Source organism: Lethenteron reissneri, chromosome 72, assembly GCF_015708825.2.
Source record: "Lethenteron reissneri isolate LAM-NWPU_2019-01 chromosome 72, ASM1570882v1, whole genome shotgun sequence".
Classification (NCBI taxonomy): Eukaryota; Metazoa; Chordata; class Hyperoartia; order Petromyzontiformes; family Petromyzontidae; genus Lethenteron; species Lethenteron reissneri.
In genome coordinates this window covers 2,476,815-2,492,988 of record NC_083850.1, presented here as the reverse complement: position 1 = coordinate 2,492,988, position 16,174 = coordinate 2,476,815, and the positions used below count along the sequence as shown (strand labels likewise).

Sequence of the window (16,174 nt, the reverse complement as noted above, 5' to 3'; positions counted from 1 at the left end):
GTGGGAAGACATTTGCACACTCATCAAATCTTCAAGCTCATGAGAAAACACACACGGGCGAGAAGCCATTCCTGTGCTCTGTGTGTGGGAAGACATTTTCACACCCATCAAATCTTCAAGCTCATGAGAAAACACACACGGGCCAGAAGCCATTCCCGTGCTCTGTGTGTGGGAAGGCATTTGCACGGTCATCAACCATGAACAAGCATCAGAAGGTCCACAATGATAGGAAACTGAAATCAAAAGCTGAAGTTCAAGGTGCTGCAATGAGTCCTGAAGATAATTCCACCTTCGATCCCATGCAGTTGGATCCCGAGAGATGGCTGGATGTAATGGAGTGGCTCGAGAGTCAACCAGAGAGCTCGGGGTGACTGACAAAATATTATGTCATGTGGTTATACCTTTTAAGCCGTATCGAGTACTTTTGTGTGTAATTTTGACTATTTTAGTTTTACAGTTTGTGAGAGTTTAATGACGTGCCCAGTGGTGGTTTGTAATGTTATCGGATTACTTGCCGAAGTGGTGTGATGAGCACTGGTTGTGAGACTGTTCAATTGTAGTCGTTATATGTTCCTATTGAGCTAAAGTTGGAATGCGTCTGTAGGTACATCTTTACTCAACATTTTCAACGGGTTTTGTCAAGTATATAGCTGTTTTTGATTGGTATTAATCGACTTTAGATCGTCGATTTCAGGATGTACATTGATGACGCGTTCGTTGGATATATGGCCTTGACTTCAACATAGACGCACAGTGAACACATGTGGTGAACTAATAAGGAAATCATGGGGAATGATACTTTAACGCTTTGGTATTCCTGGAACGGAAATGGTTTGCATTGTACTGGAAATGTGTGAACATAGGACGTAATAAATATTCCCTTCGAGTTTTGACGTAAAAATGATTGCAGATGAATAAAAACGTATTTTTAACAAATGTTTGTACGGTCTTTATTTTATAATGTTCCTAGCAATAACATGTTAAGATAATTTCAGGTGGAGGATCTCCGTCACACAAGTGTGCCCTTAACCGGCAGCATCTTGGCTGTCTACCCGATTAACACGTGTTCCTTGAGGGGAAAGGTCCCCGTAGTTAATCGTTCATCAACGTACCAGTCCCTAATCCCGAAGTATGTCGGGGATAAACTGTATTCTATAACATGTAAACTGTAATACTATAAAAGATAACACTGAACATTAAACGATTATAAACTAGTGTTTTAATTTATAACCATTTAAACGGAGGTAAGGTATTATAATATCATTAGAAGCATTAGAATCACAGTGTGATCGTATAAGAATCACGCACAAACCCATTCTTAACTCATGAGATTATGAATCATTACAATTATTATAACAATCACAAATTGTGACAAAGCGAAATTCCCACAAGTAAAACACCACGCTCACGTGACGAATTCTTAAACAAACTGCTACACTCAAGTGACAGAACTTAACAAAAAAACGCCGCAATAAAAAAAACAACATCAATGGACAAATCGTAAAAACAGACAACACACGCACGTTAGTAGCTGTTAGAAGAAGACAACACCTAGCACCTTCAACTATACACATCAAACAGCCAACTCGTAATTGCGGCGGTATATGACAGCCTTCGCTGCTGTCGACAGGGCCAAGCAGCGAGTGTTTAACGCCATTGTTTCAGAATCCGTGTCATCACCCGGCCACAGCGCCTTAGCCAAACTACATCTCTCGAACAAGGCAGCCTTCCCTATGCTGTGTATATTAGCAGTTTATTTTCGGACGCACTTGAAGATAACAATTCGTCTAGAAAAGGCAGGCGACTTGTTCTACCAACACGATTTCAATTTATATCCGAAAGAAGTATGAGTTCATTCATGAGTAGTATTCACTAAGCCCCGATGACACTAACCTACACACAGTTATGATTAAACAAAGTAAACATTAGTCGCCCATCCCAGCTCAGACATGATCATAGCAATTATTTCCAAATCCGTGTCGGGTCCCACGAGAACAGGGCACGGCCACAAACTCTCAGATTGAAGAAGAAGTCGCTGCTTTGCCATCGAATGGTTTCGTAGCTGCTGTAGTTGCTTCTGTTACTGTTATATCGGCAGCATGTTGGTGTCCCGTGACACCAACCTACCAGACCAACGCCATCGATCGACGTCTTGGATATACTCTCACATGTGAACTTTAACATTATGAACTTCAACAATGGTAACTTAAAAACATTCACATATACATTTGAAGAATCTACAAATTACTGTAAACTCCGTGTGGGGTCCCACGAGGACAGGGCACGGCCAAAAACTCTCACATTATAAACTCAAACTGTAAGCTCTAACATTATAAACTCTAACATTATAACTGTTATAGCTATACATTGTAACGCTATACCAATAACACTGTAAACTACTTTTATAGTAAAATCTAATGTTGTGAACTCTAACAATATAACCTATGAGCTATACATTATAACGCTATACAATAACATTATTAACTAGTGTTATAGATTAGAACAACCTACCTTGAAGTGTGATTTTCGAATCGCATTCGAATTATTCGAATCACTCCGTGGTCCTCTTCGAATCACACTACAGTCGTAAGTATGTAACATGTATGTATGTAACATGTCTGTTTGTAGTAAGTATATGTGCATGTAACATGTATGCATGTAACATGTATGCATGTAACATGTATGTATGTAACATGGTACATGCATGTATGTAACATGTATGTATGTAACATATAGACGTGCGAACCAAGGGTGTGATATGTGAAACGGAAGGTGCAGGATCAGGATGGGATTAAAATTACTTGAATAACACTTTGGTGGTATTAGCATCAAGCTATCCACTGCGGGATGAATGTTCCATCTCAATGGAATCAAATAACAATATTCAGTATGAATATATTAAATAATCGCACAAACCCAATATTAGCCCGTGAAATTATGAATCGTTACAATTGTAATGACTCGTTTGATAAAAGTATGGCATGTTAAGCAGCAACAACAGCAGCAGCAATAACAGCAGCAACCGCAGCAGCAGCAGCAACTGCAGCAGCAGCAGAAACTGCAGCAGCAGCAACTGCAGCAGCAGCAACTGCAGCAGCAGCAACTGCAGCAGCAACTGCAGCAGCAACTGCAGCAGCAACTGCAGCAGCAACTGCAGCAGCAGCAACTGCAGCAGCAACTGCAGCAGCTGCAGCAGCACAAGTCTGACCTTAACCGGCAACGTCTTGGCTGTCTCCACCATCAACATGTGTTCCTAGAGGGGAAAGGTCCCCGTTATAAATAGTTTAGCAACGTTCCTTTCCCTAATTCCGAAGTATACTGGAGATCACTTGTACTCTAAAACATGTAAAAAGTAACGCTTTAAATATAACATTAAACTTTAAACGAATATAAACTAGTTTTTTTCATATAATTTATAAGACCGTAAACGGAGGGACAGTATTAGAATATCTATACTCTTTGGTTCTTTCGGTAAAGTCACGTAGGTAGAAATAAAACAAAATAAATAACGACGCAACATAAGCGCCCAAAACGATGTCTGCAGCAGACATCGTGCTGCTCGCAGCAGACATCGCGGATATCGCGATTCTCACCTGAAGACGGGCGCTTGTGTTTCGTCCGAAACGTGATTTACTTTGTTTCATTTCTACCTACGTGACTTTACCGAAAGAACCAACGAGTATTAATTCCTGCAGTCACGAAAGCTTCAAATCAATATTAGAATATCATTAGAAGTATTATAATCGCAATGTGATAGGGAGAGAGATTAGCAAGAAATTATCTTCCGTCGCCGCATAAGCGTATCATCTCAGCATATGCGCACAACAGCAGTGTTAATGGGAGATTAGCACTATGTTGATGGGAGAGGTTAGGCAGGGAGATTAGGGGGATGAGCAAGTTAACGTCACGTCTGTGTGTAACACAAGCTGCTGCGGCGATGCCAACTGCGCTGTGAGGCGAGCGCGTCCACGCAAGAGAATCACCGCAACGTTGGTCTCGCCATTGAGACACACACAGCTCACCACACAGCCAGAACCATTGATACACCGAAGCTAAGAGATCAGCTTATACCCATCTTGATTTGAAGCTTTCGTGACTGCAAGGATTCATATTCTTAGGTTTTTTTCGGTAAAGTCACGTAGGTAAAACATAAAAATTAATGAAAATAAAATAAAATAAAACAAAAATCACGACAAAAATCACGACGTGTGTTGCCTCCGAAACGTCGTGATTTTTGTTTTATTTTATTTTCATTAATTTTGATGTTTTACCTACGTGACTTTACCGAAAAAACCTAAGAATATATACCCATCTTCTCAGTTGAAATTGTCTCTGTGTTTAAATATCTGGATGCCTACATGGACAAATCTTTGACGGTAGCCCGGGCCTCAGGGGCTCAGAAACTGTGGGCGCCACAACACATTCCCTTTGGAGTACGGTTTCCGTTGCCGAGCGCCCCACCACGTTGGACACACCAGACTTGGGCTGTACAGGACATGGGGATGAGCTGTCTGGGTGGGGACGGACATAAGTCTTGAGGCGCGATGGGTGGACGAACCAACGGCGACGCCCTATCTGTATTCGTTATACACTGCAGCCATTTCACCTCTATGACTTCTACAGGACCCCGCCATGGGCGGAGCAACTTGGGGGACCTACCCGGTGGCACCTGTAGGCAATACAACCATGCCCTGTCCCCGACCGCCCATGGAAGCACGTGTTCCCGCCGCCCCGTGTTCTTTTCATTAGCCACTTGCGCTCTGGCGAGGAAAGGTCCTCGTTATAAATCGTTTCGCAACGTTCAGGTCCAGAATACGGAAGTATACCGGGAATCACCTGTACTTAAAAACATGTAAACTGATCACACTATAAACAATAACACTAAACATTAAACGACAAAAAGAAAAATATCAACTGGTTTTATAATTTATAGCACCATAAACGGAGGTACGGTGTTTAAATCTCATTAGAAGTATTAAAATCGCACTCTACACATATGTATGTAAATTATCTGTTCAATCGAACCGGGGGTCGGATATGTGAACTGTGGGGGGTACAGGGCAAGAATCGCATTCACATTTTAGAATAACAATATTGTCGTATTAGCATTTCAATGTGCTTGAATGTATGTTACGTGCAAATGCAAAACGTTAGCCGTAAATGCGAGGGAGGGGTTAAGAGGTGCACGTTTAATCCAGTGTTAACATTTATTTTAGCATCATATTTAATGACACTGTTGTTGATAGGAATTCGTCTGGACATGGCACGTGCCTTGTTCTACTCGATCAACCAAAATTAGAACAATGTCGGTCATACAGGAGTGCGATTTCATTCATGAGCAGTCCTGCGAGAGCAGGTCCCCACTCGGAATCGGTAGTAGCTGCGTCGCCCTCGAAATGTGATGTTGCTGCTGTTATTGTCGCTGCTGTTGTTGCTGCTGTAGTTGCTTCTGTTGCTTTAATAAACGCAGGGAGGTGGTGTTCCGTGATGGGATGACGCCTTTGATTAAAGCTTCTGATCAAACTCACCCGATTGACGCCCTTGATCGTCGTATTTGATCAACTCTGATATTGTATACTCTCACATGTTAAGCTCTATCATAGTGAAACATAATATTATAACCTATGAACTACAACCTATCCATTGTAACGCTGTAAAAGAAAATTACCGATTGGGTTTCACTCCCTCGTCGAGAAGGCCGCTCTCTTCCTTTTCTAAAGTTACATGCTAATTTCTCTGCATTCACTTTAAATCGAGGACAAAGTTTTTATTCAAAATAGACGCACAATTACACACTGAGATGCACTTACATATGCATGCATGAAGCACAATGGGCACATTACCCTTCGGTATGTTAATAGACATGCGGATTGTGCCTTCAAAAATTAACAATCAAATGCAAATATCCTGAAAGACAAAGGATTGGATCCTAGGGGGGGAGTTATAAGGCGGCTCAGAAGCAGAGCTCAATGCCATTTCGAGAGGGAACTTGATGAGGTTGGACGCTCGACTCGTCGCTCTGCTGATCGCCCTTCAACCGCGAGACAACGCAGCCTGGCGAGCACAATTGCTGTGTCGACAGTTAGGCGACTTTGCGTCGGGAGAGTTCGTGGCGACATCTTCAGACGGGTTCTAGACATCGATATACCGTGAATCTCCTAGTAAGTGTCTATTTTCGCGTCGTTAAATTAGCGGGATTTTTTTGCGTCTCGGTTAGACGCGAGTGTCGTTCTTGTTTTAGCAGTTAACAAAATCCAAAACATCCTTGCGGCCGATAGCGTACTTTTGACTCAATAACACCGCTGCTGTTACTACACTCACATGGAGCAGAGAGGCTCTCCACAGCCCCACGCACACGGAGGCAAGAAGCCATTCAATTGCTCTGTGTGTGGGAAGTCCTTTTCACGGTCATCACATCTTAAGAGACACCAGAGAACACACACGGGCGAGAAGCCATTCCTGTGCCCTGTGTGTGGGAAGACATTTGCACGGTCATCACATCTTCAGAGACACCAGAGAACACACACGGGCGAGAAGCCGTTCCTGTGCCCTGTGTGTGGGAAGACATTTGCACGGTCATCACATCTTCAGAGTCACCAGAGAACACACACGGGGGAGAAGCCGTTTCTGTGCTCTGTGTGTGGGAAGACATTTGCACACTCATCAACCAGGAACAGGCATCAGAAGGTCCACAATGATAGGAAACTGAAATCAAAAGCTGAAATTCAAGGTGCTGCAATGAGTCCTGAAGAAGTTTCCACCTTCAATCCCATGCAGTTGGATCCCGAGAGATGGCTGGATGTAATGGAGTGGCTCGAGGATCAAACAGAGAGCTCGGGGTGACTGACAAAATATTACGTCATGTGGTTATACCTATTATGCCGTTTCGAGTACTTTTGTGTGTAATTTTGACCATTTTAGTTTTACAGTTTTTGTGAGAGTTTAATTACGTGCACAGTGGTGGTTTGTAATGTTATCGGATTACTTGCCGAATTGGTGTGAAGAGCACTGGCTGTGAGAGGGTTCAATTGTAGTCGTTAAGTGTCCCTGTTGAGCTAAAGTTGAAATGCCTCTGTAGGTACATCTTTACTCAACATTTTAAACTATTTTTTTCAAGTATATAGCTTTTTTTGATTGGTATTAATCGACTTTAGATAGCCGATTCCAGGATGTACATTCACGCGTTCGTTGGATATATGGCCTTGACTTCAACATAGACGCACAGTGAACAAATGTGGTGAACTAATAAGGAAATCATGGGGAATGATACTTTAACGCTTTGGTATTCCTGGAACGGAAATGGTTTGCATTGTACTGGAAATGTGTGAACATAGGACGTAATAAATATTCCCTTCGAGTTTTGACGTAAAAATGATTGCAGATGAATAAAAACGTATTTTTAACAAATGTTTGTCCGGTCTTTATTTTATAATGTTCCTAGCAATAACATGTTAAGATAATTTCAGGTGGAGGATCTCCGTCACACAAGTGTGCCCTTAACCGGCAGCATCTTGGCTGTCTACCCGATTAACACGTGTTCCTTGAGGGGAAAGGTCCCCGTAGTTAATCGTTCATCAACGTACCAGTCCCTAATCCCGAAGTATGTCGGGGATAAACTGTACTCTATAACATGTAAACTGTAATACTATAAACGATAACACTAAACATTAAACGATTATAAACTAGTGTTTTAATTTATAACCATATAAACGGAGATAAGGTATTATAATATCATTAGAAGCATTAGAATCACAGTGTGGTCGTATAAGAATCACGCACAAACCCATTCTTAACTCATGAGATTCTGAATCTTTACGATTTTATAACAATCACAAATTGTAACAAAGCGAAATTCCAACAAGCAAAACACCACGCTCACATGACGTATTCTTAAACAAATTGCAACACTCAAGTGACAGAACTCAACATAAAAACGCCGCAATTAAAAGAACAACATCAGTAGACAAATCCTAAAAACAGACAACACAGGCACGTTAGTAGCTGTTAGAAGAAGACAACACCTAGCACCTTCAACTATACACATCATACAGCCAACTCGTAAATGGCGCGATATATGACAGCCTTCAATGCTGTCGATGGGGACAAGCAGCGAGTGTTTAACTCCATTGTTTCAGAATCCGTGTCATCAACCGGCCACAGCGCCTTAGCCAAACTACATCTCCCCAACAAGGCAGCCTTCCCTATGCTGTGTATTTTAGCAATATATTTACGGACGCACTTGAAAATAACAATTCGTCTAGAAAAGGCAGGCGACTTGTTCTACCAACACGATATCAAATTTCTATCCGAAAGAAGTATGAGTTCATTCATGAGTAGTATTCACTAAGCACCGATGACACTAACCTACACACAGTTATGATTAAACAAAGTAAACATTAGTCGCTCATCCCAGCTCAGACATGATCATAGCAATTATTTCCAAATCCGTGTCGGGTCCCACGAGAACAGGGCACGGCCACAAACTCTCAGATTGAAGAAGTCGCTGCTTTGCCATCGAATGGTTTCGTAGCTGCTGTAGTTGCTTCTGTTACTGTTATATACGCAGCATGTTGGTGTCCCGTGATGGGATTACGTCTTTGATCAAAAACTATGATCGAACCTACCAGACCAACGCCATCGATCGACGTCTTGGATATACTCTCACATTGTAAATTCTCACACTGTGAACTTTAACATTATGAACTTCAACAATGGTAACTTAAAAACATTCACATATACATTTGAAGAATCTTCAAATTACTGTAAACTAGTATGTGAACTCTAACAATATAACCTATGAGCTATACATTATAAGGCTATACAATAACATTATTAACTAGTGCTATAGATTAGAACAACCTACCTTGAAGTGTGATTTTCGAATCGCATTCGAATTATTCGAATCACTCCGTGGTCCTCTTCGAATCACACTACGGTCGTAAGAATGTAACATGTATGTATGTAACATGTCTGTTTGTAACATGTCTGTTTGTAGTAAGTATATGTGCATGTAACATGTATGCATGTAACATGTATGTAACATGGTACATGTATGCATGTAACATGTATGTATGTAACATGTATGTATGTAATATGGACGTGCGAACCAAGGGTGGGTTATGTGAAACGGAAGGTGCAGGATCAGGATGGGATTACAATTATTTGAATAACACTTTGGTGGTATTAGGATCAAGCTGTCCACTGCGGGATGAATGTTCCATCTCAATGGCATCACATAGCAATATTCAGTATGTATATATAAAAAATTTGCACAGACCCAAAATAAGCCCGTGCAATTATGAATCGTTACAATTGTAATGACTCGTTTGATAAAAGTATTTGATCAAAGTTTGTTATCCCATCACGGAACACCACTGGAACTATGCTTTGGTTCTTTCGGTTAAGTCACGTCTAAAGATAAAATAATAAATTAAAATAATAGCATATTACGACGTTTCAATTGCAATACAAGCAATCATCATCAGGCATAAAAGTAATTGCAACAAAAATCTAACTCGAAAACTAAAGACAGACATACAAGCAGACAGACATCACAAGGACACACAGAGAGAGGACACATATCGGCACAAAGAGAGGGGTCGTTTCTGTGACGGTCCCTTAAATATAGAGAGGGGGGGCGGGGACGGAGAGAGGGAGGGGGCAGATAAAATTAGCATATCAATGAGTGGACGGCAACGTGATGCTGCTGCGCAAGTAAGATTGTTGATAATAATTCGTCTGGACGTGGCACGTGCCTTGTTATACTCGATCAACAAAAATTAGTACAATGTCCGTCATAAGGGAGTGCGTTTTCATTCATGAGTAGTCTTCGCTGATCCCCGATTATACAAACCAACACGCAGTTATGTTTACACAAAGTAAACTTTATTCGCTCAAACCTCAGCTCAGACATGATCATAGTATTCATTTCCAAAGACGTGTGGTGTCCCGCGAGGGCAGGGCCCGGCCACAAATAGCCGGGCAGCAGAAGCAGCATGTCCTTTAGATTGCACTCTCATACTCACATGCCCTTTGGATTGTACCCGTTGGGTTGCACTCCCTCGTCGAGAAGGCCGCTCTCCTCCTTTCTAAAGTTACATGCTAATTTCTCACGTGAACATCACTAGCCCCGGCCACTTCTTTATGACCCGAGGTCTACACCCATTTCAAACCTTTTAAAACAGTCTGCCTCAGCAGCAGACCATGCTTTTACACCTGACGGACGCTTGTGTTGCGCCTGAAACGTCGTGATTTATTTAATGCCTATGTGTCTTTTACTGAAAGAACCAAAGAGTATATAATATTATAAACGATGAACTACAACCTATCAATTATAACTCTGTAAAATACTATCAATTGTTATAGTGTATAATCACGTAAATGGAGTTATGGGATTATAATCGAGGACAATGGATGGCATGGGGAACTTGTTTTTCCAGCGCTAATCCCATTTATTCAAAATAAGCGCACAATTATACACTGAGATTAACTTACATATTCATGCATGAAGCACAATGGGCACATTACCCTTCGGTATGTTAATAGACATGCGGATTGTGACTTCATAAATTAACAATCGAATGCAAATATCATGAATGACAAAGGATTGGATCCTAGGGGGGGAGTTATAAGGCGGCTCAGAAGCAGAGCTCAATGCCATTTCGAGAGGGAACTTGATGAGGTTGGACGCTCGACTCGTCGCTCTGCTGATCGTCCTTCAACCGCGAGACAACGCAGCCTGGCGAGCACAATTGCTGTGTCGACAGTTAGGCGACTTTGCGTCGGGAAAGTTCGTGGCGACATCTTCAGACGGGTTCCAGACATCGATACACCGTGAATCTCCAAGTAAGTGTCTATTTTCGCGGATAAAATCTTAAACGTGTTCGTCGTCAAATTTACGGGATTTTTTGCGTCTCGCTTAGACGCGAGTGTCGTTCTTGTTTTAGCAGTTAACAAAATCCAAAACTCCTTTCGGCCGATAGCGTACTTTTGACTCAATAACACCGCTGCTGTTACTACGCTCACATGGAGCAGAGACGCTCTCCACAGCCCCACGCACACGGAGGCAAGAAGCAATTCAATTGCTCTGTGTGTGAGAAGTCATTTTCATGGCCATCACATCTTCAGAGACACCAGAGAACACACACGGGCGAGAAGCCGTTCCTGTGCCCTGTGTGTGGGAAGACATTTGCACGGTCATCACATCTTCAGATTCATCAGAGAGCACACACGGGCGAGAAGCCATTCCTGTGCTCTGTGTGTGGGAAGGCATTTGCACAGTCATCACATCTTCAGATTCATCAGAGAGCACACACGGGCGAGAAGCCATTCCTGTGCCCTGTGTGTGGGAAGGCATTTTCACAGTCATCATCCATGAACAGGCATCAGAAGGTCCACAATGATAGGAAGCTGAAATCAAAAGGTGGAATTCAAGGTGCTGCAATGATTCCTGAAGATAATTCCGCCTTCGATCCCATGCAGTTGGATCCCGAGAGATGGCTGGATGTAATGGAGTGGCTCGAGGATCAACCAGAGAGCTCGGGGTGACTGAAAAAATATTACGTCAGGTGGTTATACCTATTAAGCCGTATCGAGTACTTTTGTGTGTAATTTTGACCATTTTAGTTTTACAGTTTTTGTGAGAGTTTAATGACGTGCACAGTGGTGGTTTGTAATGTTATTGGATTACTTGCCGAAGTGGTGTGATGAGCACTGGTTGTGAGAGGGTTCAATTGTAGTCGTTAAGTGTTCCTGTTGAGCTAAAGTTGGAATGCGTCTGTAGGTACATCTTTACTCAACATTTTAAACAGTTTTTTTCAAGTATATAGCTTTTTTGATTGGTATTAATCAACTTTAGATAGCCGATTCCAGGATGTACATTGATGACGCGATCGTTGGATATATGGCCTTGACTTCAACATAGACGCACAGTGAACAAATGTGGTGAACTAATAAGGAAATCATGGGGAATGATACTTTAACGCTTTGGTATTCCTGGAACGGAAATGGTTTGCATTGTACTGGAAATGTGTGAACATAGGACATAATAAATATTCCCTTCGAGTTTTGACGTAAAAATGATTGCAGATGAATAAAAACGTATTTTTAACAAATGTTTGTCCGGTCTTTATTTTATAATGTTCCTAGCAAAAACATGTTAAGATAATTTCAGGTGGAGGATCTCCGTCACACAAGTGTGCTCTTAACCGGCAGCATCTTGGCTGTCTACCCGATTAACACGTGTTCCTTGAGGGGAAAGCCTCGTAGTTAATCGTTCATCAACGTAACAGTCCCTAATCCAGAAGTATGTCGGGGATAAACTGTAAACAATTACAACATGGTCATATTACAATCACTATTTTCACTGCTAAATGTCATCGAATAACAAAAGACGGAATATATTTATATAAAAACACGCACAAACCCATTATAAACTCATGAGATTATGAATCGTTACAATCATTGTTATAACAATCACAAATTGTGACAAAGAGAAATTCCCACAAGCAAAACACCACGCTCACGTGACGAATTCTTAAACAAACTGCAACACTCAAGTGACAGAACTCAACAAAAAAACGCCGCAATAAAAACAACATCAATAGACAAATCGTAAAAACAGACAACACAATTATTTTGTTAAGGCGCTCTTCCCCCCTTCCAACCCAGCTTTAATATACGCTCCAAGCCTGGTGGTGTTTCATTCAGACGCTGTCTCTCCGACAGACCTGGTTTTCACCTGAGTACGGCTGCTTGCATTGTGGCCGAAACGTCGTTAAAATTATTTTATTATGTTTTATTTTTATTATTTGATTACCTCCCTTCTACGTGACTTTACCGAAAGAACCAAGAAGATGTATGTAATATGGACGTGCGAACCAAGGGTTGGATATGTGAAACGGAACGTGCAGGATCAGGATGGGATTAAAATTATTTGAATAACACTTTGGTGGTATTGGTATCAAGCTTTTCACTGCTGGATGAATGTTCCATCTAAATGGCATCAAATAGCAATATTCAGTATGTATATATAAAATTATCGCACAAACCCAATATAAGCCCGTGCAATAATGAATCGTTACAATTGTAATGACTCGTTTGATAAAAGTATTTGATCAAAGTTTGTTATCCCATCACGGACCACCAAAGCGTGATCCTGCACCTTCCGTTTCACATATCCCACCTTTGGTTCGCACGTCCATATTACATACATACATGTTACATAATACATATTACATATATATATTCATGCATATTGCATACAGACACGTTACATACTCACGAGCATAGTGTGATTCTTAGAGGACCACGGTGTGAAGTTAAGAATTCGAATGAGATTCTAATATCACACTTCAATGTACGGTGTTCTAATCTGTAACACTAGTTTATGATGTAATTTTATAGAGTTATAATGTATCGCACATAGCTTATATTGTTAGAGTTCACAACATTATAGTTTACTATAACACTAGTTTGTAGTGTTATTTTAGAACGTCGCAATGTATAGCTCATAGTTTAAAGGTTATATTGTTAGAGTTTATAATGTTAGAGTATGCTCTGTGAGTTTACAATTTGAGAGTTTGTGGACGTGCCCTGTTCTCGTGGGACCCGACACGGATTTGGAAATAATTGCTATGATCATGTCTGAGCTGGGATGAGCGACTAATGTTTACTTTGCTTAATCATAACTGTGTGTAGGTTAGTGCCATCGGTGCTTAGTGAATACTACTCATGAATGAACTCATACTTCTTTCGGATAGAAATTTAAATCATGTTGGTAGAACAAGTCGCCTGTCTTTTCTAGACTAATTGTTATCTTCAAGTGCGTCAGTAAATATACTGCTAAAATACACAGCATAGGGGAGGCAGCCTTGTTGGGGAGATGTAGTTTGGCTAAGGCGCTGTGGCCGGGTGATGACACGGATTCAGAAACAATGGAGTTAAACACTCGCTGCTTGGCCCCGTCGACAGCAGCGAAGGCTGTCATATACCGCCCCATTTACGAGTTGGCTGTATGATGTGTATAGTTGAAGGTGCTAGGTGTTGTCTTCTTCTAACAGCTACTAACGTGCGTGTGTTGTCTGTTTTTAGGATTTGTCCATTGATGTTTTTTTTTTATTGCGGCGTTTTTTTGTTAAGTTCTGTCACTTGAGTGTAGCAGTTTGTTTAAGAATTCGTCACGTGAGCGTGGTGTTTTACTTGTGGGAATTTCGCTTTGTCACAATTTGTGATTGTTATAATAATTGTAAAGATTCATAATCTCATGAGTTTATAATGGGTTTGTGCGTGATTCTTATACGACCACACTGTGATTCTAATGCTTCTAATGATATTATAATACCTTACCTCCGTTTAAATGGTTATAAATTAAAACACTAGTTTATAATCGTTTAATGTTCAGTGTTATCGTTGATAGTATTACAGTTTACATGTCATAGAGTACAGTTTTTCCCCGACATACTTCGGAATTAGAGACTGGTACGTTGATGAACGATTAACTACGGGGACCTTTCCCCTCAATGAACACGTGTTAATCGTGTAGACAGCTAAGATGCTGCGGGTTAAGGGCACACTTGTGTGATGGAGATCCTCCATCTGAAATTCTCTGAACATGTTTTTGCTAGGAACATTATACAATAAAGAACTGACAAACATTTGTTAAAATACGTTTTTATTCATCTGCAACAATTTTACGTCAAAACTCGAAGGCAATGTTTATTACGTCCTATGTTCAAACAGTTACAGTACAATGCAAACCATATCCGTTCCAGGAATACCAAAGCGTTAAAGTATCATTCCCCATGATTTCCTTATTAGTTCGCAACGTTTGTTCACTGTTCGTCTGTGTTCAAGTCAAGGCCATATATCCAACGAACGCGTCATCAATGTACATCCTAAAGTCGACTATTATCAACCAAAAAAAGCTTAATACTTGAAAAAAACGTTTAAAATGTTGAGTAAAGATCTAACTACAGATGCATTCCAACTTTAGCTCAACAGGAAGACTTAAACACTACAATATTGTCCGGAATTGAACCATCTCACAACCACTGCTCATCACACCACTTCACCAAGTAATCACTACCTGCACGTCAAGAAACTCTCAAACGAACTGTAAAACTAAAGAGTCAGAATTACACACAAAAGTACTCAAGACAGCTTAATAGGTATAACCGCATGCAACATTATATTTCAGTCACCGCTAGCTCTCGGGTTGATCCTCGAGCCACTCCATTACATCCAGCCATCTCTCGGGATCCAACTGCATGGGATCGAAGGTGGAATTATCTTCAGGAATCATTGCAGCACCCTGAATTTCAGCTTTTGATTTCAGTTTCCTATCATTGTGGACCTTCTGATGCGTGTTAAGATTTGACGACTGTGAAAATGCCTTCCCACACACAGAGCACAGGAATGGCTTATCGCCCGTGTGTGTTTTCTGGTGACTCTGAAGATGTGATGACTGTGCAAATGTCTTCCCACACACAGAGCACAGGAATGGGTTCTCGCCCGTGTGTGTTCTCTGGTGACGCTGAAGATGTGATGACCATGAAAATGTCTTCCCACACACAGGGCACAGGAATGGCTTCTCGCCCGTGTGTGTTTTTTGGTGACTCTGAAGATGTGATGACTTTGCAAATGTCTTCCCACACACAGGGCACAGGAATGGCTTCTCTCCCGTGTGTGTTCTCTGATGACTCTGAAGATGTGATGACTGTGCAAATGCCTTCCCACACACAGGGCACAGGAATGGCTTCTCTCCCGTGTGTGTTCTCTGATGGTCTTGAAGAGTTGACGAGTGTGCAAATGCCTTCCCACACACAGGGCACAGGAATGGCTTCTCACCCGTGTGTGTTCTCTGATGAGTTTGAAGAGTTGATGCCCGTGCAAATGCCTCCCCACACACAGAGCACAGGAATGGCTTCTCACCCGTGTGCGTTCTCTGGTGAACTGTGGGGGGTCGAGGGTAAGAATGGCATTCAAATTTTAGAATGACAATTTGGTCGTTTTAGCAAATTACTGTACTTGAATGTATGTTATGTGCAAATGCAAATTGTTAGTCGTAAATGCGAGGGAGGGGTTAAGAGGTGCACGTTTAATCCAGTGTTAACATTTATTTTAGCATCATATTTAAGGACACTGTTGTTGATAAGAATTCGTCTGGACATGGCAC

General features: G+C 41.4%; 1 protein-coding gene across 1 annotated transcript in view; it reads right to left on the bottom strand.

Moving 5' to 3' along the window:
• Positions 1 to 16,174, bottom strand: part of LOC133361317 (zinc finger protein 91-like) — a gene marked incomplete at its 3' end in the record, with an annotated part of 1,159,662 nt that overhangs the window by 29,355 nt on the left and 1,114,133 nt on the right. Inside the window, exons 7-8 of the mRNA XM_061580255.1 lie at positions 15,378 to 15,951; positions 15,067 to 15,081 (exon numbers count right to left, since the gene is read on the bottom strand). Of these exons, the coding sequence (XP_061436239.1) occupies positions 15,067 to 15,081; positions 15,378 to 15,951 (589 nt within the window). The remainder of the gene's footprint in view (positions 1 to 15,066; positions 15,082 to 15,377; positions 15,952 to 16,174) is intronic.